The following is a 24,461-nucleotide window of genomic DNA, read 5'->3' as shown; positions in this document are numbered from 1 at the left end:
CCTTCAAACGGATGTTTGTTAGCTACCCAGGGGATACTTGGTCTAAAACCGGAAGTCGTGAGCTACTTGAATCATGGCCTAATTGGCATTCCTGTTGGCGTTATCGACATTTGTCGAAAATAAATGGAGATTCCCTAATTTGAAACGAGTATAAAACGACATAGAAACAATCGTTCTTTGTCGTTGCTATAATTGAGAGCGACGTAGAAAAGGCGCGGTTGTTTTAAGGAATATTTGAAGTGAAAATGAAAATCCAAATCAGAAACTGTTTAAAATTTTAATTTCTGAAATTGAAAAATATCCTGCATATGCCAAAGATTTTAGAAAAGGGATAAAACCTTTAAATTTCGTTAGTTTACGAGGTCAGACAAAGAGTTGGTTAATGCGGAGTCAACATTAATACTTACTAGAGAGGTTGAAATTTATCTAACACCTGGATAAACAGAAGAACGTTACCGTTTCCTAGAACCTACTGTAATATATTATCCATCAATGTAAATTGTTGGTGCATTTTGAAATAAAAAAATATAAATTTTAAATTTAGTAGATTTTAACTTTTGATTTAATTTTACTTCTATATTTCTCTATCTAACAGAATATATAAACTTAACATTGATAAGTTTCTTACACTAAAGTAAACAAATACAACTTTGTATGACTTCATTTGTTATAAAAATACAACAGCAGAGATGTATGATAGATCAGTTGACACCACTAAACTTAAAAACAAAAACATATTAACTATAGTCTCTACACTTTTTACAGCGCATTTGGTCTGAAAATTCTTATGCCGCACTAGAAGGTGAATACTAATGTATATACAAAAATATTTTACACTTTAACAGCACCAGCAATAACGGCAGTTTACAGCTAAACTTTAAGAGTGCTTATTCAGTCGACCGCCTCATCTACTACGGCGCCCTTTTGCTGCCTTTGGAGGCGCTGTTGCTGTTGTTGCTGCTGCCGCCGCCGTCGCTGCTGCTGTTGCATTAATGCGCATTTGCTTAAAGTCACCGCGTGCCTGCGCTTTTATGCTCTCCACCTCACGCTTTGTGTTGGAATTCTTGAATTCGATTGATGTAGTTGTTGCTGTGCCAGCGTCTGTGCCGTCGAAGAGTTCGCTAACCTCGACCATGCGCGGCTTGAAGAACATATTCGGTCGTATAATAGACTTCTCATTTGACTTGAAGAGATGTAAAATGCCCCAGGCTAGTTGAGCGCCTTCACTCTCCGGTTGTGAGGGGTTCTCTACCTCCGACTCCAGCACCCAAGCAGCATTGCGCACCTCAATGCGCAGACGTTCGCACTCCTCGAGACTGACATTTTTGCTCACATTCAGCACCTTTAAGTAAGGTTAGTTTTATTTTCAAAAATTACTGCATTTATAACTCACTTGCTCCAGCGGGTTGACGATATACAGTGCAGAATGATCAGGCTTCGCTATAGCGCGTCCCTCATTCAACGATATCGCGCGATTGTGAAAATCAAATTGCGAGTAAAATTCGAAGAACTGCAGCAATAAATCACTTAATTTGGACGTGTTGCGACAGCGAAAACCGATGCGTTCGAAATCACGTCCAAAACTGCAATTGATGCCATCCTCCGTTAGACGTATGTCATCGGGTGTGGCTGATTTCATCATGTTGTTTATGGTGGGCAGTATGGGGTGCTTCATCTGCTGTAGAAAGAATATCACAAGGCAGGTGAGCGAGAAATTCGTTATCCAACGACCAGGTGAGGGATTGGTCAAGCCACAGGCTTGCGCCCAACGACGTATGCAGAAGGTCAACGGCCGAACGCGTTCGTCCAACTCACCAAACATGTACAGCAACTCAGACATGTAGAAACCGGTGCTGTGAAGACATGGAAAAATATATTTATTAGATTAAATTGATGATAATAATTATTTTTGAAAGAAATACAAATATTAATGAGACACCGACGAGGATTTACAAAACTCCTACAACAGATCACATCATCACACCACATCACGCAATAAATTATAACACCTTCATTTTCTCATATGAAATCAAATTCTATCGCATCACATATATGACATCACATTCCGCTTTAAAGGAAATTATATGCAATTACAACATATCACACATCAACTCCTTCCTTTACGGTCTCCTTGTATAAGCTCAAGAGGTGATAATATTACTGCATATCATATCATATGATACACATAGAAATGATACACTTAACATCGCATCAAAAAAAATGTTTAGCACATCACAAGTCATCACAGCACATATCGCATGCATTAAATATCATATCACATCACATCACATCACATCATATCACATAACATCAAATCAAATCAAATCAAATCAAATCAAATCAAATCAAGTCAAATCAAATCAAATGAATGTAAGTAACAATTAAAATTATGTTGAAATAAGTGTAATCAAAACAAATTTAATTAAATCAATATTAAATAAGAATCTCTTTTTGTTCTAACTTTTAATAAGATTTCAATTTTTTGTACCAAGTGGAACAATGAGGTGCAGATAGCATATTATTTTGAACACCTTGGATAGATAACGGTGGAACGCAGCTTCTTTGCCATAAAAGCTTTTGGTTCTCGTCACATTTCCACAACCCACTAAAGATTGTAGAGGGCGGCCAAATTTCTACATCATCCAAATTTACCACGAATGCCATAATGAATCAGCTTATGAAATGCGATAAAATATAGTCGAAAAAATGTAAACGTGATAAAGAGGAACCTTCATGGCATTTTAAAACAAACGACCAACGCGCGCGATTACAAAGCCAGTCACTATTTTGTTGTAGCACTTGTACGCGTTTGTTGTTGCTGTAACGGACGTAGATAACTGATTCACCTGTGCCATTATATGCAATAAGCCATACTAAAACTACAAATATTGCGATAAGACAGTTAAGATGAGGCAAGCAAGTTGCGAAGCGAACAAGTGCCATACCCTTGTGTGCGTTTGTGTGTATGTCTAAGAATGTTAGACAACAACGGGTCTAGTTATTGTATAGTGCACCTGTTTCCACCAAAGCGCCTACAGAGTATGCTATTTTATGTTGCGCCAATATTATATCTTATCAAAATTGCTTATCTTATCAGCGTCACTTCGTGGCTTTGCTAAGAGTGAACGCGCTTTTTTGAATTTTTGTTTTGTAAGTTTTCTTGGGCACATACGTATTGGTTAGCCGTGGGTTTGAGGTATGTTTTCACAAAACGTTGTAACAGATTTCTTTAGCGAATTCTAAACGAACGACAACGACCAAAACGAACAGTGGAGGAAGACCAGTAACGAGGTCAAATTTTGCTGAATAAAATTGGAAAAATTACATTTAAAATAATAATTAATACGAAATAAACAGTTTAACAACATTTGGAAAATATTGAAGAAACATTTTTAATAATTTTGTGCGTGAAACTATTTAAAAAAAAATTTTGAAAGCAGTCACATATTGAAAAGGTGATATATTGCATTTCAAAGACAAAAAAATATAATAGTTAATATGATTTAATATTTTTTTAATAAAACAAAATAATTGTTAAAAAAAAGTGTAAATTTATTTTAATAATAGAAAAAATGCTGCTTTACGAATCTATTTTATCTATTTAATATGGAACTGTAAATATTGCAACCACACTTGTGAAGTAATACGTCGAAGAAACGAGGGCGTTGGCGTGTTCGCTTTGCAAAGAAAGAAAAAATGTGTGTGAATGTAGAAGAATTATAGCAGAAGAGATAAATAAGTAACACTTACAGCAACAATTATGTGGGAAAATGGAAAACGTTATAGCCAAAAACGAATAAAAAAAATTTAAATAGTAAAAAAATTAAATTAAATAAAAAAAAATTAAATAAAAAGGAAAAGAATTAACTCCAACAATCTAAAATAACATAAATTTAAAATATATCTAAATATATTTAAAGACAAATATTTACTTTGTGTCATCCGTTTGTAAAATAATCATAATTTTACACTTCTAAACTTATTGAATCATCAAATATATACGAAATTTAATACAAAAACAATAATTAATCACACCAATTCCGCTTATTTTCAAACTTTTGATGACCTCACACGCGCTTAAGCGTACAAAAGCACCTGTTGTTGCAACACCGACAATATTAATCATCAATAGCACAGCGCTGATAACAATATTTGCTAAACACACACAGATAATACCGTAAAATATATGTAAAAAGTAATTGACAAAATTAAGGGGGGGCAAATGTGAATTGGGTGTAATGTGAAAAAGAGAAAAAAAAATTACTGACTGAAAGTATGTGACATTTTTGTGCTAAATTTAGCAAGGCAGTAAAAAAACTGTAGTGAAAAAATATAAATTTACAAATAATACATAAAAAAATAAATAATAATATAAAAGCGCTCAAAAAACTCAATTGCAAATGGTTTTAATTTAATTTTTAATAATAAAAATATAAATTATAATTAATAAATTTAAATAATAAATTATTTCCGAAGAAAAATTCCATAAATAAAATGTATCTTCGGTAGACTTCGAAACCAACATTTAAAACGAAAATTGCTGAAGGCACTCGCAAAGCTTAAGTTGTTTGTCTATTAGTCACAATCTAATATAGGCGTTTTATCTATATACATTGATAAAGTAATTGATTAAATTAGCGCTAAATGAATGTGTACAAAACTGATAATTCAATTACATAAAAAATATATCATTAAAAATTACAATAAAAAAGATTTAAAAAAATACTATAAAAAATATATTATTAAAAATTATAATAAAAATATAAAAAAAATGTTCTAAAAATGTCACAAAAATATTAAGATAAAAATGTTGCACTGATAAATAAAGCACAACTTACAAAGAAATATTTAATGCTTAAAACATTTTCAATTCAAAGTAAAAAAATACATGCTAACCATTCTCACTTCTCCCTCTCACATTGCAGTTAATCACCAGTGACTTTGTACATATTAAAAAAACAGTTAGACAACAAAATGGGTTTGGGGCGTCAGGAGAACACGCTGGAGAAGCAAATTGGCTGCGTAAAGTACACACTTTTCTGCCTCAACATTGTCGCATGGATGTTTGCGACCGCGCTGTTCGCGCTCACCGTTTGGCTGCGCGCCGAAGAAGGTTTCAGCAATTGGCTGGCTATATTGCAAGCACAAAACTTTTACATTGGCGTCTACATACTAATTGGCACAAGCATTATCATGATGGCGGTTTCGTTTTTGGGTTGCCTTAGCGCTTTGATGGAGAACACCTTGGCGCTTTTGGTCTTTCTCGGCACGCAGGCTTTTGGTTTTGCCGCTGGTGTGGCCGGTTCGGCCGTATTGCTCGATTACAGCACCATGCACTCGAGCCTGCAGCCGTTGTTGCAGCGCACACTGACCTATCTGGTAAGCACCTCGGAGTACTCACATTCGTCGTATGTGCTCACTATGATACAGAGCAATATTGGTTGCTGTGGCGCTACGGGACCGTGGGATTATTGGAATTTACATCAACCACTGCCGAATTCATGTCGCGACACTGTGAGCGGTAATTGTTTCTTTAACGGTTGTGTCGATGAGTTGACTTGGTTTTTCGAGGGCAAAACATCTTGGATTGTGGGTGTGGCCTTGTCGTTGGCGCTGTTGAATGTGGTGTGCGCTATTTTGAGTTTGGTGTTGGTGCAAGCTGTTAAAAAAGAGGAGGATGAAGCGCGTACCTATCGACATTAAGCGATTACAGTTAAGAGAAAATAAAGCAGACGGTGTTGGGAGTCGAATATGAACGCTAGATAGTTGTTGCTGGAAATGCGTACGTTTATGTGGAGCAATAAATGTGCGCATTGAGTTCCGTTGGAAACCGACAATTTTACAACTTTACTTTTTTTACCACAAAACCGCCGAATGAACTTTCTACATACATAAATACATATTTTTCATGCATATTTAATTTTTACCGTTATCCATTAGAATTTTAAGTTTGTTTAACAAAATGAAAAATTTACAAATACATCTAAGCGCACAAATAGTTTTAATAAAATCGTAAATAAATAAATATTTGTGTTTTCTTCTGCATTTGGAAGAAAATTACAAGAAAAACGGGTTGCTATCAATTAACCTTGCATTTTTTAGATAAATACTTTTTTAAAATTCATATAGATAAGATAAATTAAAATCTACAGAAAATACAAATCTGTTAATAGATAGTACTTAAACGCTTGTATGTAAATTATATAGATAGCACTTAAACTGTTTTATGTAAATTAGTAAAGTACGAAAGACGATTTTGTGTCTAAGATAGATATTGGTCCGAACACTTCAATGATTTGTAGTGATTGTTGGATAGTTTTTACCAGTCCAATCCTGCTTTAGATCCACTAACGACTGTTGGTAAGGAAATATTCACTAAAACTGATTGTGGTTACAAGAATAACAAAATCCAATTTAAAGCTTGATCTAAGTTCTTAAATGGCCATAGTGGTTTAAAATTTCACGAATTGCTTATGAATTCAATGAATAAAACCTTGCCTAGTATTAGGCACACTCTAACAACTTTTTAATAACTTAATTTTGCACTGATTCACTAATAACTTCTAACTTCACTAATAACTTCTGGACACCTTTCACAAACAAATCAAAATGTTTAAAGACTCTAATTATTTCGTATCACGGATTATAAAATTTAAAACACAATATTTCACGACATTCATATAAATATACACTGAAGCACTCACTACTTGGTTTAGAACCATACTAGTTGTATATAATTATTTAAGAGCAATACTCACAGATTACTCATGGAGAGATCCACTTCCAAATTCATATGCTCATGATGATATTTAATAATCGGCACACGTGCTTGCAATATACGTCGCACATGACAAACACCGGGCAAAAATAGATGTAACATGTCACCAATACTTTCCATTTGTCGTTGCGTTTGTGAACGTCCATTTGTTAGATTCTCTTTGGTATGGAATACTAGACGCGATTCGTTATTACGTAGTTGTGTGGTAGCTGCACCAACTACTTCGCGATCAAAACGCAATATCAAATCCAAGTCACAACCCATTCTGCCGAAACCATTCACCGACGAACCGAAGGGTTGTGCATTTGCGTAGGGGAACATACCGGAGACTGCCTGTTGTACTTGCAATGCAGCTAGAAAACGTAAGCGCACACCAAGATCATTGAGACGTGTGTGCTGATGCAGTAATACTATTTGTTGATCTAAATTTGTTGCCGTACAAAGTAGTTCAGTCAAAGCATTGTTTTCCAACATAGTAGCTCCGCTAACTACAGCTAAAGTTGCTTTGGTTGATTTTGCCGCTGCTTTGAGTGCACGCTTGCCACTTGTTGCTCTAAACCATAAAAATGGTGAATGTGCTGGTACACCTGATAATTCATCATTGTATGCTGATGCGGAAATAGCAGCGGAGGCTTCTTGTGCATTACAAAATTCCAATAATATATAATGCTGTTCGTCATCTTGTTGTATGTGGTAATGGTGTGCACTTACTATTTCTCCAAAACTTGCGCAGTAGTTATACAATTCAGGGAATGATTTCTCTGACTGAACTTGCACCACAATACTGCATGTGGCTTGTTGCTGGCGTTGTTGCATCATGTCATTGTATGCGATTTTTGCTAAAAGCATTTGTTTATCATAACATCATTACGAATAATAATTAACAATATTACATACTTACCTTTAGATTCACTAACAAGTGTTCTTGAGTTACATGTTCTGTACAGATGTTTGCTCCATAATAGCAACTGTTTTGAATTGTTTCTCATCAAGAAATGCATTATATATCTCGTCAATTGAATGAGAAGAACCTTTAATAAAAATTAACATTTCTATATGGATAAATTTGTGTAATTAATGTAAAATAACAAAATATACAAACCAAAGGAACTAAAGTTTAGCGGTCGAAGGAACTTTACGAGGTTACGTTGAATTAATCAGCTGTTGCTAGTGTTGAGTGATGCAAAATCTGCGAATCTATACGACAAGTAATCGTCAAGTTGTAAAACACTCGTTACAAAATATAATGGTCAATTATTCATTATATCTGCCACTAGTAAAAACCAATTTAAACTGCTCAAAAATAATAAAGTTTAAAATTAGTACAACTCTACGTTGACTTCATGTCGATTCTATAGAGTTTCATAGTTCCATTCACAATTTCTTAAACTAAAACATAGGTTTAAACATAGATAATATGTGACTTTTGACGTCAGAATGATCATTATATGTTTATTTAAAATGAATAAATAAATTATAACAGTTTCAGCAATACTTCTATATAACAATGCCTCTGGCCACCCCATTATTCTCAAATTGAACATCTCTGTATTACCTGCACGTGCGGAATATTTTGACATTTCTACCGCTACTAATGATAAATTTTGTGTTTTGTTCAACTTGCGTGAGATATAATAGTGAAATATAGAATTTAATTTGCAAAATGGCAAAAGATAAACCACAAAAATCGGTAAAAGCGAAGAAAAGTGATACAGCACAGCAGAGTGCCACTTCCAATGCGTCAACAACGACATCCGCTATCTGGCAGGATGAACGTTTCCAGCACCTGGTCAGCGATCCTCGTTTTCGCGGCATACCTAAGGCACAGCGAAAAGTGAAGATTGATAAGCGTTTCCAGGGTATGTTCACTGATGATAAATTTAAAGTAAAGTACACTGTGGATAAGTATGGACGACGTGTCAATAAAAGTAATGTCGACGATCTACGCAAGTACTACGAACTCAATTCATCAGACACTGAAACAGACGAAGATGAAAGTAAGCCACAGGAAGAAGTTGCTGAAGCCGATGATGATGAAGCAGCGGAGGAATTGGAACGACGCAAAGAAGAAAAAGCTATAACACGTGAGGATGATTCCGGTGCGAGCACACCCAGTGAAGAGGAAATAGGTGAAAATGATGAGCTTGGTAGCGATGGCGAAGATGTGCCCAAAACGCTGCGTGAACGCTTATTAAATCCAAATATTGATTATGCGCGTGGTGAAGGCAGATTGGTAACAGATTCCTCATCGGATGATGAGTCCAGTGATGAAGGTGACGAACTTGAGGCAAATATAGATCATGTTTGGGGCGAATTAGATCAAGAAGCGGAGACAACAGATGAATCTACAAATAGATTGGCAATTTGCAATATGGATTGGGATCGTATACGTGCCGTTGATTTAATGGTGTTATTTAGTTCATTTCTACCACCTGGCGGTAGTGTCTTGAGTGTGAAAATATATCCATCGGAATATGGAAAAGAGCGTATGCGAGAAGAGGATATACATGGACCCACTGAACTTGTTGGACTTGGAAAGGAGATGAATGGTGCTAAGGTATTTTTTAAAATACAATTTAATGTCTTTCCAAAAATAATTTATTTTTATTATTATTTTAGAATGACGGTGCTGACTTTGACTCAGATGACGAGGAATTGGTCAAAGACCAAGATAGTGATGCTGAGGAAGGCGATGAATATCACATGGAAAAACTACGTCAGTATCAATTAAATCGTTTACGTTATTACTATGCGGTGGCTGTTTTTGATAGTATCGCTACTGCGGATAAGATTTATAAAGAATGCGATGGCATTGAATATGAGAGTTCAGCAACCCGTGTTGATTTACGCTTCATACCCGACGATACTAATTTCGACGAAGACGAGCCGACCGATATATGCACTGATTTGCCAGATACAAATAGCTATAAACCGCGTCAATTTACAACAACTGCCTTGCAACAAGCTAAAGTCGATCTGACTTGGGATGAAACAGCTGTGGAACGACAAGAATTAGGAGAAAAACTGTCCAGTGGAAAATTAAATGAAATTAGTGACAAGGATTTACGGAAGATGGTTGCCTACAGCAGTGAGGAAGATGATGATAGCGGCGACGGAGAAGAAGTTGGGGAAGAGCAGAAAAATGATGAGTTGGCAAACAAATCTAATGAAGAGTTGAAAGTTGAAAAGCCAAAACGTAAAAAGGATGAAATAATCAACAAATACAAAGCACTACTAGCCGAAATCAATGAGAAGGAGCAGAAAAAGAAGAATAATAAATTTGAAATGGAGATAAGTTGGAATGTAGATGAGCAAAAGGATGACAAAGATAAGCAGGCAGAAGACTCCGAGGACCAAAACAAGAAACAGCACTTGACACCAATCGAAAAGGTACTGCAAAAGCGTAGCGAACGCAATAAACAACGCAAAGAGGAACGTAAGAAGAAGAAGATGCAAGCGCGTGGCTTAGATCCCGATGCGGACAACTCGTCAGACTCGGACAGCATACCAGACGGTATTGATATGAACGATCCTTATTTTGCGGAAGAATTCGCTGGTGGTGAATTCGTTGACAACAAAGCGAAAAAACGCGATAAGCAAAAGAAACAACAAAGCGAATTGGATAAGCAGCAGGCTGCCGAAGAGGAGGAAAAACAAGCGAAGGAACTACAACTACTCTTGGACGATGATGATTTGGAAGAGCAAGGCAAGCAACACTTCAGCTTAGAGAAAATACTCAAGTCCGAACAAGAAACCAAATCAAAACGTAAACGACGCAAACAATTGAAAAAATCTAAATCAACAATTGCCGAAGAAACAAAGCCAATCGAGGACAACTTCCAAATTAATATTAATGACGATCGTTTCAAGGCTGTTTACACCTCGGCCAAATTCAATATAGATCCCACCGATTCACATTTTAAGAAGACCAAAGCGATGGATTTGATTATAAAAGAAAAGCTGAAGCGCCGACATGGTGACGACGGCTTACGAAATGGTAATGATGGCGACACTCAGGAAGTCGAAGTCAAAAGGCCGAAAAAGCAATTGGAGAATACGCTGTTGGTGAAGAGTTTGAAGCGCAAAATTCAAATGCAGCAGCAGAAGTGAAGTTTTTAAATTTGTTTTTGTTAAATTTACATAAATGAAGTTATGTCTGTGTTTAATAAGTTTAGAATGAAGTTTTAGTATCGAAAAATGATATTAATATTTAAGCATAAAATTTTAAACTAAAAAAAGTTAAAATAAAATGTTTATACAAAGATAAAAGGTGATTATTTTAGCATTCATAATTTTTTCTCAAATAATTTTGAAAAATGCGACAGTGTTGATAGTCCGTGGCAGAATAGAAATTCGAGTTTTTTTTTAATTTAAGGTTATGTGCATTGTGTGAATTTTGTAAAATCCACTGCTAGTATTTTGTATTTTGTGTGAATTTGTAAAGTAAACAATATTTAAGTTTAAAAACACTTATTTTTCGCTTTATATGTATTTATTTTACATACTTATATATATAAGAATGGATATGTGTCTAAAGCTAACTTCAATCCTCTCTCGGTCGCTTCTTATTATTCGTTTCATTTACATGCCTAGGGCATGGCTCATAGCCCTGTATCAGCTGCCGGTAAAGCTGCGCTACCTTGCTATTCTTCAAGCAAACGCTACCACCGCCGCGCACCAGTTGTTCCTGCTGCCGATTTATGTCGCCCACACACAGCCAATCCGCGCCACCAACACGCCAACGCCAGAACTTGAAACCGCTCTCCTGCGATACCGCCCATTTCGAGTGATCGGATGTGGTGTTAAAGGCGATTTGTAATTGCTGTTCTTTGATTTCTTTTATGTTGAAGACCCTTTGTGGTATAAGCCAAAATATTTATAACTTCTTTTTTTATTAAATTAAACAATTTACTACTCACTTGTCGTTCAGCGTGCAGTTGGTTTCTAAATTACCGCCACCATTACGCCAGGTCTCCACTAGTAAATTGACGTCCAGCGCCGGCGCTATAACATCCTCATATAGTTCCGTTACCTCTTTGCCGCTCTTCGCGAAGGATTTGAATTTTGTGCCGCCCAACGTCTCGAGTTTGACTTTATTTTGAAAGGGTCCCTCGCGCTGCCACTTACCCTCCACAACCTGTTGGAGTATAGGAAAACGTGCGAGCACCGCGGTTGGCGTGCGCGTGTAGTAAATTTGCGGTACCATTAGCCGCAATTGCGTGGCCACTTTATCCACTTCGCTGCCTTGCAGTGACATGCAGAGGTAACTCTGACCATAACGTCCGCCTGTGAGCGGATACTTGTAAATTGGTATTTCCGGATAGCGCGGCACCGAATGCACTAGCCAAACTGCCGTTACGCCATCGGTCGCCAGTAGTCCCTTGGCGTGTGCTTTCGGTGTGCTCGAATTGCTGTTGGGTTTCTGGTCATTGTAGGCGACTAACAGCACGCGCTCATCGTCGAACAGTGGTTGTAGCAGTTTGCCCGGCATGGACTCGGTGGAGGTGACTTCATGCGTAGACAAACGCCAGGCGTCATAGTTATTGCTTGTGATGTAGAGGTAGTTGAAGCCGCTACTGTTACGTCTGGCGCCATAATGCGTATGTATGCGCGGCAACTTGTACATGTAGAACCTAGAAGGAACTATTATTTCTACACAAAATACTTTTAATTAATGCATTTATGGACTTACCAATCAACCACCTCACCATTTTCGTCTCGGCAAGCCACATTTGGCGACTCTTTCTTGGCAGCCAAGCCGCAGATGATGGGCAGCAGCAGTAACAGTAAGAGTTTGCGTCTCATAACGGTTATTTCGATAATTTAAACAAAATTCCTGTAATTTAAATGCCACTCTCCACCGAAGATATCCTAAACAGATTATTTTTAAAAGAAAGTCCGTCTTTCATTCAAACAGCTCAGTCTGTAACTGAGTTCTGCAAAGCCGCTCAGTTAAATATAAACACTTGCGACTTGCAGCATAAACAAATACACACAAGTCGTTGAGAACAAAGCATCTGAATCCATGTCTCAAGAATGCTATCTTTTGTCATTGCTTGTTGAAATTGTTTGTATGTAGTATTTAGAATGAGTCAGTCGTTACGATAAGGTAGCATTGCGTTACAAATGGTATCCTTGCCCAGTAGAGAAAGTAAATGTTTCAGCAGTGGTTATAAACTAGAGATTTTGGAACCAGTACTAGACCGACAGAAGTGGAAGAGCAAATATAACATTTTTCTTTTCAATTGCGTCGTCAGTTACGGAAAATTAGCACACCTGAGGAAAATGGGATTTTATTAACCAAAAATAAAGGATTATCATTTTCGAGGTACCCTCCTTCTTAAAAGAAAAAAACACAGAAATTTAAAATTTAATGGGGAATGTTTATTATAACAAACATTCTTTGGCATTTATTTTGTAAAGATTATCTCTTTCAAAGTGGGCCGGGGTTGGCCAATACGTTGGCAAAGTTGGTCAATACGTAGAGTCCAATTTTCGATGGTTCGTTCCGAACATTTCGGCAGATAACTCACAGGTAACACGCTTGATGTTGTGCGCCAAGGCCTGAATCGAAATGGGATTGCCCCCATACACTTTAGGTTTTACATATCGACACAGGAAAAAGGCTAACGGTGTGATATCTCACGATCTTTAAAGGTATTTACTTTAACTTGTGAAATTAATTAAGACTAACGATATTTGTATTTTTTGTGAAATTAGTGTTTTATATCACCTATATTTTTTTTGATCTTTTTTCTGCGTCTTCAATGTGTTTACATAAAGTTTTAATTGTGTTCCCCCGAGATCCCCCTTTAGGGGCCATCCATAAATTACGTCACACCATGAAGGGGGGGGGGGGCGGATATCATTCAGAAGTGACATTGTGAGACAAGGGGCAGGGGGTGTCAAAAGCTTTGTGACATCACATTTCAAAATTAAGGGCAATATGGTTTCCCGCTCTGCTGCGCTCCTGGGTGCTAGACAACTTGCTGCTCTGTACCACGCCTATCACGCAGCAGCATAATTAAGTATCTATTATTTCATTTTTACAAAATGGAAAATGGGTGTGGCATCGCCCACTTATGGGTCAAAAACCATATCTCAGGAACTACTCGACAGATTTCAATGAAATTCGGTATATAATATTTTATTGACACCCTGACGTGTGAAAAATGGATGAAATCGGTTTACAACAACGACAACTTCCCATATAACTCATTTTTGAATTTCATCTTATACCTTCACTTTATAATATATAGTACATAGGTAACCAATGAAGATAGCGAAATAAAACTTTACACAAATACTGTATATGATCTGTGGTATCACTTGTGAAAAAATTGTCGAAATCAGACTATAACTTTTCATTGCCACGGATATCGAATATGAAGAACTCAGTGCCCCATGGTAACTTTTCACCGAAATTTTCGGTAAATCTCTCAGGTATCTTAATTTAATTCAGAGGAAATATTTTTCTTCTAATAGTGTGTCTCTGTACCAGAAAAATTTAAAATCGGGTCATAACTTCCCTTATATATGAATATAAAAGAATACCTAATTATAGGATTACAGTCACAGCTTAATAGCTTATAAATCGGTAATATGTGAAATATATTTATGCCGAATACATGAATCAAATTGTGTGTTTTCTAATAAAAATATAGCAATAAATTGCGATAGTATAAAATGTTCGGTTGCACCCGAACTTAGCCTTTCTTTACTTGTTTTATTTTATGATAAATCCATAAAATTGGAAAATGGGTGACGTCACGTCAGGGGGGGGGGGGGGGGGGGTTGGTGAATTCAAAATGTGACAACTTGTGACAAGGAGGGGGGGAGGAGTTAAAAAGTCCTTAAATTCGTGTGACGTAATTTATGGATGGCCCCTTAATTGTATTTTAAATATATAGTATTTAGCAGAGTCTTAAGGTAATAAAAGTGCTAAAGTTGGGTGCGGAAAGTTGCAGATGTATTTGCAATCGTCAAAATAATAATGGCCTTTGAATTAACTATTTTTAAGTTCAAACTTATCATAATTGAGCTAAGGAAGCTTGGAAAGAAGGATAAATCGTCTTTATTTCAATCTGTGAACGGTTTACTCGAGGATACATTATAAGTTTTTGTTCTAATTATAATGGCTGTTGAATGGCAGTGAAAAAATGAACTGTACTAAGTGGGTTGATAATTTGCTTTTTCACTACATTAATTTTTTATATGATATTATTCTTATAGGTGGAATATGGGGGTTGGATGAGGGAAACTATAACGACAAATTATGTTCAGCTTTTTTCTCGCTTTCTTAACTTTTTTCCAAAGCCTTACTGAAAGTTTAGACGCTCCAACCATGGCCATGAGAAATATTTTTGCACATCATTGCCATATAATAGCAATTAATGTTCTATGGAAGCTATAGGACCTAGTAGTCCGATGTGGCCAATTTTTTTAATATATATTTAAAATATTTTTCTAGATTTTTGGTGAAAATTTCATAGCGATATCTCAACGGGAAGTATTTATGACCGCGCCTTCATACAAGCTGAACCACTGTGCTATGGTAGTTAAGCTGTTAGTTAACATAGTTCCTACTGAACTTTTTGTGGTTAAAAGTGTGACGCTTAAAAGTTTTGCACTTAAGTTTTTACTACTGGGTATATACTCTTACATATGTCCTATATGTTCTATAAAACATTAAAGTCTGTTTGTTAATTCTTAAGCGATTTCCATATTTGATTTACTTATCAAATAACGGAAAACTAAGCTAATAAGCGCTAGGGAATCCACCCAACAAGAGATACTTTGAGGGAGTGTGTCGATTTATTGAGCGGTTAATCCCTGATAAATCTCTTCAATAGAAATGAGAGTGAGAGAGAACATATGCTTTAATAATAAACGACATTTGTACGCCAATCCGTTATGCCAATCTAGTAATTGACTTTGTACTTGAAAATATTGCTTATCAATTCTTCTATGCGTAAAATTGTTCATTGTATTTACATTTGCAGGCGCTAGCTGTATTTTTGGTTAAAGAAAATGAGCTTGTCATAAAACCTCTACCTTGAAATTATGGAAGCTTTCACGGGTTAAAGAGCAATTAGCCTTCCATAAAAGCTTTGTTCATAATTATGAAAGCTCCCGCTAACTAAAGAGATTATTGAATACAAAACAAAAAGTCAAGCATTCTATAAAAGCTTAAGTGTCAACATGCCGAAAGCTTTCACCAGTTGATGCATCACTTTTTATATAGATTACATAAAACTAAGAAACATGGAAAGCTACTATTAAAGCTCTGCTGCAACAGTATGAAAGCTTTCGCAAGTTAAAAAGTCGTATCTTAAACACTACTTATTTCAGTTGAATGTATTTAACTTGAATAATAAAAATTCAAATCCAACAAGTTCTTTCAATTATATATTTCGTTATATTTATTTTAGTGCAATTATATCATTTATGAATATAAATAAAATTCCAATTTTTACAAACTTATGTATATATATATATTTTAAATAGCTTTTAGTAATAATATTCATAATAATAATAATAATAATAATAATTATAATAATAGCATTACTACATATACAACATACATATATCGCGTGCTGTTTGCTTACACTGGAGCTACAAAAATCTGGGCGTGTCCAAACGCCACAATAAATTTACACACATTCATAGCTTTGTCTACCAATTCTTTATATCAATATATCAATAACTAATTACTACGCAGCCAACGCTGCGTCAATATCATTACAGTGAGATAATTATTTATTAGAATACAAAAAGCTTCCGCTTGCACGGCACCTAGAATTCTATTGTGCACACATGTCACTTAAACCATAAACCACTCACTGCCGTCGCACAGTGCGCTCACGACTTTCCTCACGATGCAGTCCATGGCGCGGCGGTGATGTGCTGCCATTGCTGGCGCGCGTCTTACGCGAACGCTTAAATTTCGCCATATCCTCGCCGAAGACATCACCGGTACGCAGCGCCGATATTAGATCATCGAACTCGCCCTTATTGTTGTCGCCTGTCTTCACCGGCGAATCGCGCCCCGTCGTATTCGCGGACGACGTGAGTCCCAAATTGCGCGCCACCGACGACATTAGCCCTTCCTTGCTCTTGCGTTCGATAGTGCGTTTCTTAAGCTCCGCCTCCTGTTTGGCACGTTTCTCATCCTCCTCCTGACGCTTACGGAAGTTATCGTTGTCTTGACGTGCCTCTGTGAATGTGGTCAAGAATGTGTCGAAAATGCCGAAGAACTCATCGGGTTGTAACACAGCGCCATCTTCACCGAACAACCGCACGGCGCGATCGAAACGTGTCTTCATGTCCTGGAATTTATCTTCCAATTCGGCGAAACGCACTGAAGCTTGCGCATGGAATTCACGCATAACAGGTAGAAAACGATCGCCCGGTTGTGCTGGTCCAGCCGAGCGATGGAATTCGATTTCACGCGCCACATCCGCTAAACCGGTACGCAACATTTGTATGTCTTTGTCCATCTCGGCAAGCGATACTTTGGACGCCTCACGCACGTGTGGTATGTCATCCTCCAGTTTGAGCAAATCTTTGAATTTCTTATCGATCACTTGCACCAGATAGTGCAGTAGTGTGGTACCTTTGGCGGCGCTAGATTTGGTATCACCAAGCCGATTCAGCGAGGCGAGTCGAAAGCCAGACGCGTTACCGCGCGCACCACGATTCATGTAGTTACCTGAAAGTGTAGTGGACAATAAATTAGTATATGCTTAATAAACATAAGCTATGGAGATTTATGATTTATGTCCGGCCAAAGCTCAACCCGGTAGCTCGGCTCCAAAACTTTTGAGGGCATGTTTTATACCGCTATAATTACAATTAAGCGGTATCGAGATGGCGCCAACAATAACCAATAATCATTGGAGAATCTTGAACCAAGGCCTACTCCGGTCTTTCTCTTTTACTCACCTAACGCCAGCACCAGTTCCAGTAACTTGCGTAAACGTCTCGAACGCGCTATTTCGCGTGATGCCTCCATAACACTGCGTATGCGCGGTATCAGATCATTGACCGTGATCATAAAGCGTTTCTTATAGTGTAGACTCTTCAAACGCTGCTCATAATGAGGAATTCTGCAAGGAGTTAAAATATGGAATTAATACTTAGTTGCGGAAATTAAAGTATATTTACTTACTTTGAAATTTCGTAGAGGAAACGATCAGCACGCGCCAAAGACTCAATATCTTCGCTATGCTCATCTAGTAAAGCGCGCTCTTCCGCCGAAGGTGTAAACTTCAGCAGTTGTTCGACCATATCAAGCGCTAACTGCTCATTGCTATCCATGGATAAAATGGCTCTGTGGAGCGAGATGTTTAAAGTTAATTAGTAAAAGTAGATTTGCGAGAAGACTTGCCGGGAGTGTAGTGTCAGTAAAGAAAATACTGTCTTGTACCACAAAGAAATTTTTTACTCACTTGGAGATCTCCTCATCACTCATCTTTAATTTACTCAAGAGTATTGTGCAGTTTTGTGCACGTCGTCCATCGATGACTGAGAGTATCTTTGTGCGCTGCTTGCCCATTACTCTAAGGTCTTCAACCGAACCGTCATTCTTAAAGCAAAGGCAATAACATTAAGCATTTAAATAAAATTCTGTTGAGAAAACAACTTACAACTACGCCATTCTTCTGATAGGCTGAGAAGAGTTTATCTATCGCCTCCAACTCCATATTGTTGTACCATTTTGACTCATCGAGCTCACTCCAGACCGTGCCTTGCACCTTGGCATCGGGCAATTTGGACCAGTTGAAGCTCTTTAGCGGATTCGAAGGTTGTGGCACATTCTTTTTGGGCACCTCAGTTTTTGGTGGTGGCGGCGCTATAGATGAAAGGCAAATTAGACGCTGTTAATGCCATGAAATGTGTATTGAGACTCACCCATTGTTGGCGCCATGGCGGGTGGTGGTGGTGCACCGGGACATGGTGGTGGTGGCGGTGGTGCTGCGGCCATGGGTGGCGGTGGTGGTGGCACTGCCTTCATTGGTGGCGGCGGTGGTGGTGGTGATACGGCGCCATTGCAGCCTGTTAGACCGGCTACTTTTTGATCGTCTGGTATGCTACCTTCGGTGACTAGCCGTTCGAGGCGCGCGCGCTCTTGCTGTTCGGTCATCAAACGATGTTGCAGATCCTCGGCCTTCATTTCGGCAGTTTGTGCGCGTTGCACGGCTTGTGAATGATTCGCCGACTCCTTTTCCAGACGTTCACGCATGCGCGCCAAACTCGTCTCCAAATCCTCCTTTTCTTGTTGACGCTGATCCAACTCTTGCTCCTTTTTGGCGAGACGCGATTGCACTTCGAAGTTTTCACGTTCCAGTTCGTCGGCACGTTTACGTGCCTGCGTCAGTTCCTCTTCTTTCACCAATAATTGCACGATTTCGCTGACGTTGATCTCTAGTGGTGCGACATCGGGATCGCGCACTGTAAGCGAGGGTAGTTTTTCTTTGTTGGGATCGTCGGGATCGATATCACTTTGTGGACGACCTTCGGTCTGTAGCACGATCTGTTGCACGACGCGATCGAACATCAGCCAGTGCTGTGTGCATGGACCGGTATCTGTGTAGGTAAAGTAAACGTGAGCTCAAGAGGGAAAATTGCTATATGACGGTTGTGTTTACTCACATGGCAACAAGAGCATATGCTCGAGCAGCGATAATAGATGTGGATACGCGGGCGAGTGGCTCAATTTGCGACGCAGCAAATCAAACATAGCCGTGGCGCTTTTCGTATCCACATGTTCGTGATTAAATTTGCGCGCCAGCTCTTTCTCATCTTCAGCGCGCACCATTTCGAAGAAGTCCTACAGTTTGATTTTGTGAAATTGTGTCCAAAAGTAGAGTCAAAATATATACTTACCAAATGTCTATCGAGCGTTTCATTTTCGTGCTTCCGCAATTTATCGATCACCGGCTGTATACCGAGCATTAGAAATTCGTAGCGCAAATGTAGACGGAACTCGAGACTCTCCTGTCCAGGTCCATAGTTGAGTACGGCATTGATGAATGACATGATGGCGGTTTGCAGATTGATATTATCGCTATAGACACCTCTGGTGCGATCCAGATCATTTATGACGGTCTAAAACAGATAAGCCAAACCATCAACTGTCGGTTCGTCTCTTTTCTTTAGTTTAACTCAAAACTTACCTGAAACCGCACGCGTTCCGCTGCGAATTCCTGAAAGTTCAACATAGCCTGCAGTACTTTGCGATGTCCGCCTGGCACCAAACAGACTGCGCCCAGAATTTCCAGCGCCGCAATTTTTGTTTTGACATTGTCCGCCACTAGCGAACGTGCGATCGTATCGATCGATGTGGGATGCGCCAATACATGCGCGCGTCCGGTCTAGAGCGTAAAAAAATTGATAAGTCTCCAAATATATTTTCACACATGCAGCCACCGAAACTTACCGAGTTATTCATCAGCGCTTTGATGCAACCAATAATTCGCGTATGCAGCAAGCTATTCACAACGCATACGTCCATCTTCTGCAGCAGATCGAGTAGGCAAGGCAAACCCTCCAGATCGACGAAGCGCAACACGAAGCTGTGTGTCGATGTGCGTAACGCCGTTTTGAGTGCGTCAAGAAACGGTCCATGTCCCTCGATGCGCAGATAATATTCATGACTGTTGGAATCTTCAAAGCTGAGACTCACATAACGCACTAAGGTCTTTAGGTTTTCGATGTAATAGTCAGCTGTGGGTGGTTGTGTGATTGCTGCGGTATTACCATCGGTTGTGTCGATCGGTTGTTTACGTGAACAGTATATTTGCCATTTCTTTTGTGGCGGCAAATTGAGCATGGCCTCTTTATTGGGTGCCGTCAAATCGAGTTCTTCGACGAGTTCGGCAAATTTCGCATCCAACTCGTCCACGGGTGGCATGGGTTGTGTGGGTGTGAGTGTTTGTAGCGTGAAGGCGCCTTCAACCACACAAATCTCCGGTGGTTCGTCATCCTAAAAATGAGATAGATACAAGATAATAGTTGAATATTTTGTAGAGTTAAATAGTACTAAATGGACATTTTAAAAAGAAATTATGCTAATTAAGGGTAAAAAGAAAATATTTTGTACTGACGTAAGCACTATATTATTAATGGGGTTCGATTATAAAAAAATTTAAAAAGTCTCCAAACTCTATACTGAGCATGTTAATTTTATTATCGTTTTACAGTGAGTCATTTATTTTTTTGGAATAAACTATTAGAAAAGAAAAATCAAGAAAAGTTAAAATTTCGTTAAGGTTAAGACAGTTTATAAAGTCTCCAAACTTTTATTGGATAAAATGTTACTTTTTCTATATTTTTGTTTAATAATTTGTAGTTTTTTAATCTGATTTTGCTATTAAAACAAATTTTTGTAAAGCCTCCAAAGTCTCCAAATTTATTTAAGTGATTGTTTTTCTCAATATTTTCTAATTTTTGTATTGGTATAAATAAATTGCCAAAAGTCTCCAAAATCTCTAATATTGTCAAATGGCTCTCTCTTTAATCAATAATTATATAAAAAGTACGTTAGTCCACCAAATATTTTTAATATTATCAAGCACTATCTGAATATATTGGCAACTTAAAATTCCGCAATAAACTAAAAGTTTTTCGTACATGGCTTTTGCGCTGCCCATTATTCGGCTACGCTAATTCGTGCACTATGTGCAAATGGCCAAATCAGCACACCAAATAAGCTAATAAAGGAAAAATTACAACAAATTTCAATAAATAACGCTAAATCAAGCGGCGATAACTATGCCAACACCTTAGAAAGTAACCGAACCATAATATGGAGACTTTTACTGCACTCCGTACAACCAGCAGTCATAGCCATTGCCATTAATGAATTTTTGATCCGCTTTGTCGTCACATACATACACACATAGTATGCGGAAAATATATAGTGGCAATCGCTTGCGAATTTTCATTGCGTTTACTGTTATTGTTATTGCATTTCAGTAGTTGTTGCAACTTTCGCAATCGTTAAGTTGCTACCGTAGTGTGTCGCCAGCATATTTTCCAATACAAACAGAAATTATGCCATCACATATCGGTGTGAAAGTGAGTGCGGCCTTGTAATTAACAATTGCATAAATATTTACTTTTCATTAGTACCGTTAATTTGGCGAAATTTTTTATCAAGTGGCAATAAATTGAAGTAAGAGATGGTTTCGGTTTTTTCGATCTTTTTACTTTATTGGTGGTAATAAACTAGAAGTGGACCTATGTGCTGGAGAAAGGTGGATGGCTCATAAAAATGTAATAAATCAGGGTAAATGAACATGTGAAAATACTTTTTATTTGGAAAAAGTAGATTGTAAGGGGCTTAAAGCTTTTTTTCAGATAACTGTCGATATATAATCGATAATTTGATTTAAATAAAGAAAACAATCGATATACATCGATAAATACTCTTGCAAGCTATTCAACTTTAGCATTTAGAGGATACAATTTTATTCATCATCGTTGAATAATATATATATTTTATTATTTCGTGAAAGATTGATACATATCTATAAATATTTTTGACAACTTTTCAGCTATAGCATTTAATTTTATAATATTCGATTTGTCATGACCTGGGGCTCTCACTATGTGTATGTTTTTGGGATCGCTGAATCCGAAGTCCATTTAACCCAATCAGATCAGGGTTTTGAGATAACTCCAGAAAACCATTATGGGAACGGTGATTTTTAAAATTCACACAAATTTTTATACTCTCGCAACAAAGTTGCTACGAGAGTATTATAGTTTTGTCCACATAACGGTTGGTTGTAAGTCCTAAAACTAACCGAGTTAGATATAGGGTCACATATATCAAAATGATCAGGGTGACGAGAAAAGTTCAAATCCGGATGTCTGTCTGTCCGCCCGTGCAAGCTGTAACTTTGAGTAAAAATTTAGATATCTTGATGAAAATTGGAAGACGTATTTCTTGGCACCATAAGAAGGTTAAGTTCGAAAATGGGCGTAATCGGACCACTGCCACGCTCACAAAATGGCGAAAACCGAAAACACTTAAAGTGCCATAATTAAGCTATAAATAAAGCTATGGAAGTAAAATTTGGTATGAAGGACCGCCCCTACTAAGTTTTTTGTACATATCTCGCAAACTACTAAAGCTATATCAAGGAAACTTTCCAGAGTCGTTTATTTTAGGTACTACCTTATACAGTCCAAAAATGGTACAAAGGTTAGGTTGAAAACTACCAAAAGTGGGTTAACTCTCTAACGAAAAACGTCAGAAACACTAAATTTCACATAAGAAATGGTAGATGAAAGCTGCACTCAGATTTTTTTATAAAATGGGAAATGGGCGTGGCGTCGCCCACTTATGGGTCAAAAATCATATCTCAGGAACTACCCGACCGATTTCAATGAAACTTGGTTTGTAATAGTTTTCTTACATCCCAATGATATGTTGTGAAAATAGGCCAAATCGCTTCACAACCACGCCTTCTTCCTATATACCAGAACTTTGAAGACGATCTGAATCGTTTACTTTACAATATATAAAGTAAGCACTAGTGAAGATATCGATGCAGAACTTTGTACAAATATTACGTTTATAGTGTGTCAACCCCATTCTAAAAATCGCCGAAATCGGACCATAGGTTTTCAAGGCCCCATATATCGAACATTAGAACCTCGGTACTTCTAACCTAATATTAGGGTTTCCAACTTTCAATGAACTTTATACAATATATATGACGAAAATGTGGGTCAAATTGTGTATTATATAATATTAATAAAGTTAAATAAATAAATTGCGAGATAAGAGCTGCAAAGCTAAATAGAGAAGGTACAATCTTCTACAAGAGTGTACAGCTCCTGGCGTACGCCGATGATATTGATATCATCGGAAGCAACAACCGCGCCGTTTGTTCTGCTTTTTCCCGCATGGATAAGGAGGCGAAGCGAATGGGTCTGGAGGTGAATGAGCACAAGACGAAATATCTCCTGTCATCAAGCAAACAGTCAGCGCATTCGCGTCTTGGCTCCCACGTCACTGTTGACAGTGACATAACTTCGAGGTCGTAGATAATTTCGTATACCTGGGAACCAGCATCAACAACACGAACAATGTCAGCCTCGAAATCCAGCGCAGAATAACTCTTGCCAACAGGTGCTACTTTGGACTGAGTAAGCAATTGAACAGTAAAGTCCTCTCTCGACGAACCAAAATCAAGCTCTACAAGTCGCTTATCATTCCCGTCCTGCTTTACGGTGCAGAAGCTTGGACGATGTCAACATCAGATGAGACGACACTAGGAGTTTTCGAGAGGAAAATTTTGCGCAAGATTTATGGTCCTCAGAACATTGGCAACGGCGAATACCGCAGACGATGGAACGATGAGCTGTACGAGTTATACGACGACATTGACATAGTTCAGCGAATAAAAAGACAGTTGCTACGCTGGCTAGGTCATGTTGTCCGAATGGACTAAACCCTCCAGCACAGGTGGAGAGCGACCTAGTAACACTTGGGATCTCCAACTGGCGCCGAACTGCGAAGGAGAGAGAGAGGTGGCGCAGTATCGTCGATTCGGCTATAATCGGCTAAACGGTTGCAACGCCAATCGCATACATACTAAGCTTGTAGAAGCGGACTCCTCTCTTTGGAAGACAAAAATCGCTCGACGGTGAGTGTCCATCCAAGAGA

The 24,461-nt window shown here is 38.0% G+C and overlaps 5 protein-coding genes across 9 annotated transcripts in view; 2 read left to right on the top strand and 3 right to left on the bottom strand.

Annotated features, from left to right (window-relative positions):
* Nucleotides 1–658: 658 nt before the first annotated feature.
* On the bottom strand, nucleotides 659–7,980 carry LOC105214639 (poly(A) RNA polymerase, mitochondrial). 4 transcript variants are annotated; one of them, XM_011188186.3, is made up of 5 exons: nucleotides 7,881–7,980; nucleotides 7,680–7,809; nucleotides 6,759–7,617; nucleotides 1,394–1,853; nucleotides 659–1,342 (listed from the first exon to the last, which is right to left on the bottom strand). In XM_011188186.3, exons 2-5 carry the CDS (start codon nucleotides 7,777–7,779, stop codon nucleotides 905–907), a joined length of 1,857 nt encoding a protein of 618 aa, XP_011186488.2. In that variant the 5' UTR covers nucleotides 7,780–7,809; nucleotides 7,881–7,980; the 3' UTR covers nucleotides 659–904. The 4 variants fall into 4 exon arrangements, with proteins under 4 accessions (XP_011186488.2, XP_054087822.1, XP_054087823.1 ...); XM_054231847.1 differs by having other exon boundaries at nucleotides 7,680–7,830; nucleotides 7,881–7,938; XM_054231848.1 differs by lacking the exons at nucleotides 6,759–7,617; nucleotides 7,680–7,809; nucleotides 7,881–7,980 and adding an exon at nucleotides 2,489–2,900 and having other exon boundaries at nucleotides 663–1,342.
* LOC105214638 (tetraspanin-2A) lies at nucleotides 3,241–6,027 on the top strand. The gene is made up of 2 exons (XM_011188183.3): nucleotides 3,241–3,455; nucleotides 4,926–6,027. Exon 2 carries the CDS (start codon nucleotides 4,975–4,977, stop codon nucleotides 5,701–5,703), a length of 729 nt encoding a protein of 242 aa, XP_011186485.1. The 5' UTR covers nucleotides 3,241–3,455; nucleotides 4,926–4,974; the 3' UTR covers nucleotides 5,704–6,027.
* A 354-nt stretch (nucleotides 7,981–8,334) lies between the features above and the next one.
* On the top strand, nucleotides 8,335–11,047 carry LOC105214637 (ESF1 homolog). Its single transcript, XM_011188182.3, has 2 exons — nucleotides 8,335–9,335; nucleotides 9,398–11,047. The coding sequence occupies exons 1-2, from the start codon at nucleotides 8,442–8,444 to the stop codon at nucleotides 10,886–10,888; spliced, it is 2,385 nt and encodes a 794-aa protein (XP_011186484.2). The 5' UTR covers nucleotides 8,335–8,441; the 3' UTR covers nucleotides 10,889–11,047.
* Nucleotides 11,048–11,231: 184 nt separating this feature from the next.
* Nucleotides 11,232–12,799, bottom strand: LOC105214636 (deoxyribonuclease-2-beta). Its single transcript, XM_029041924.2, has 3 exons — nucleotides 12,471–12,799; nucleotides 11,698–12,411; nucleotides 11,232–11,631 (listed from the first exon to the last, which is right to left on the bottom strand). The coding sequence occupies exons 1-3, from the start codon at nucleotides 12,581–12,583 to the stop codon at nucleotides 11,322–11,324; spliced, it is 1,137 nt and encodes a 378-aa protein (XP_028897757.1). The 5' UTR covers nucleotides 12,584–12,799; the 3' UTR covers nucleotides 11,232–11,321.
* A 3,374-nt stretch (nucleotides 12,800–16,173) lies between these two features.
* Nucleotides 16,174–24,461, bottom strand: part of LOC105214633 (disheveled-associated activator of morphogenesis 1) — an 80,078-nt gene continuing 71,790 nt past the window's right edge. For both annotated transcript variants that reach the window (XM_011188168.3, XM_054232559.1), the window contains exons 3-12: nucleotides 20,220–20,765; nucleotides 19,957–20,154; nucleotides 19,667–19,888; nucleotides 19,433–19,610; nucleotides 18,692–19,366; nucleotides 18,427–18,632; nucleotides 18,229–18,365; nucleotides 17,949–18,110; nucleotides 17,723–17,886; nucleotides 16,174–17,489 (exon numbers count right to left, since the gene is read on the bottom strand). In XM_011188168.3, coding sequence (XP_011186470.3) covers nucleotides 16,618–17,489; nucleotides 17,723–17,886; nucleotides 17,949–18,110; nucleotides 18,229–18,365; nucleotides 18,427–18,632; nucleotides 18,692–19,366; nucleotides 19,433–19,610; nucleotides 19,667–19,888; nucleotides 19,957–20,154; nucleotides 20,220–20,765 — 3,360 coding nt within the window. In that variant the 3' untranslated portion in view covers nucleotides 16,174–16,617. The remainder of the gene's footprint in view (nucleotides 17,490–17,722; nucleotides 17,887–17,948; nucleotides 18,111–18,228; nucleotides 18,366–18,426; nucleotides 18,633–18,691; nucleotides 19,367–19,432; nucleotides 19,611–19,666; nucleotides 19,889–19,956; nucleotides 20,155–20,219; nucleotides 20,766–24,461) is intronic.

The sequence above is a fragment of the Zeugodacus cucurbitae genome, chromosome 5 (assembly GCF_028554725.1).
Source record: "Zeugodacus cucurbitae isolate PBARC_wt_2022May chromosome 5, idZeuCucr1.2, whole genome shotgun sequence".
Lineage (NCBI taxonomy): Eukaryota > Metazoa > Arthropoda > Insecta > Diptera > Tephritidae > Zeugodacus > Zeugodacus cucurbitae.
This window is presented reverse-complemented; position numbering and strand designations above follow the sequence as displayed.

What these genes read in the sequence shown, in the direction of transcription:
- LOC105214638 (XM_011188183.3), top strand. Translation starts at nt 4,975, where the DNA reads ATGGGTTTGGGGCGTCAGGAGAACACGCTGGAGAAGCAAATTGGCTGC.
- LOC105214636 (XM_029041924.2), bottom strand. Translation starts at nt 12,583, where the DNA reads ATGAGACGCAAACTCTTACTGTTACTGCTGCTGCCCATCATCTGCGGC. An exon ending in AATGGTGAGGTGGTTGATTG is followed by an intron (nt 12,412 to 12,470) that starts GTAAGTCCATAA and finishes AGTTCCTTCTAG; the next exon opens with GTTCTACATGTACAAGTTGC. An exon ending in AACTGCACGCTGAACGACAA is followed by an intron (nt 11,632 to 11,697) that starts GTGAGTAGTAAA and finishes TATACCACAAAG; the next exon opens with GGTCTTCAACATAAAAGAAA.
- LOC105214637 (XM_011188182.3), top strand. Translation starts at nt 8,442, where the DNA reads ATGGCAAAAGATAAACCACAAAAATCGGTAAAAGCGAAGAAAAGTGAT. An exon ending in AGGAGATGAATGGTGCTAAG is followed by an intron (nt 9,336 to 9,397) that starts GTATTTTTTAAA and finishes TTATTATTTTAG; the next exon opens with AATGACGGTGCTGACTTTGA.
- LOC105214639 (XM_011188186.3), bottom strand. Translation starts at nt 7,779, where the DNA reads ATGCATTTCTTGATGAGAAACAATTCAAAACAGTTGCTATTATGGAGC. An exon ending in ACTTGTTAGTGAATCTAAAG is followed by an intron (nt 7,618 to 7,679) that starts GTAAGTATGTAA and finishes AAATGCTTTTAG; the next exon opens with CAAAAATCGCATACAATGAC. An exon ending in TCGTCAACCCGCTGGAGCAA is followed by an intron (nt 1,343 to 1,393) that starts GTGAGTTATAAA and finishes CCTTACTTAAAG; the next exon opens with GTGCTGAATGTGAGCAAAAA.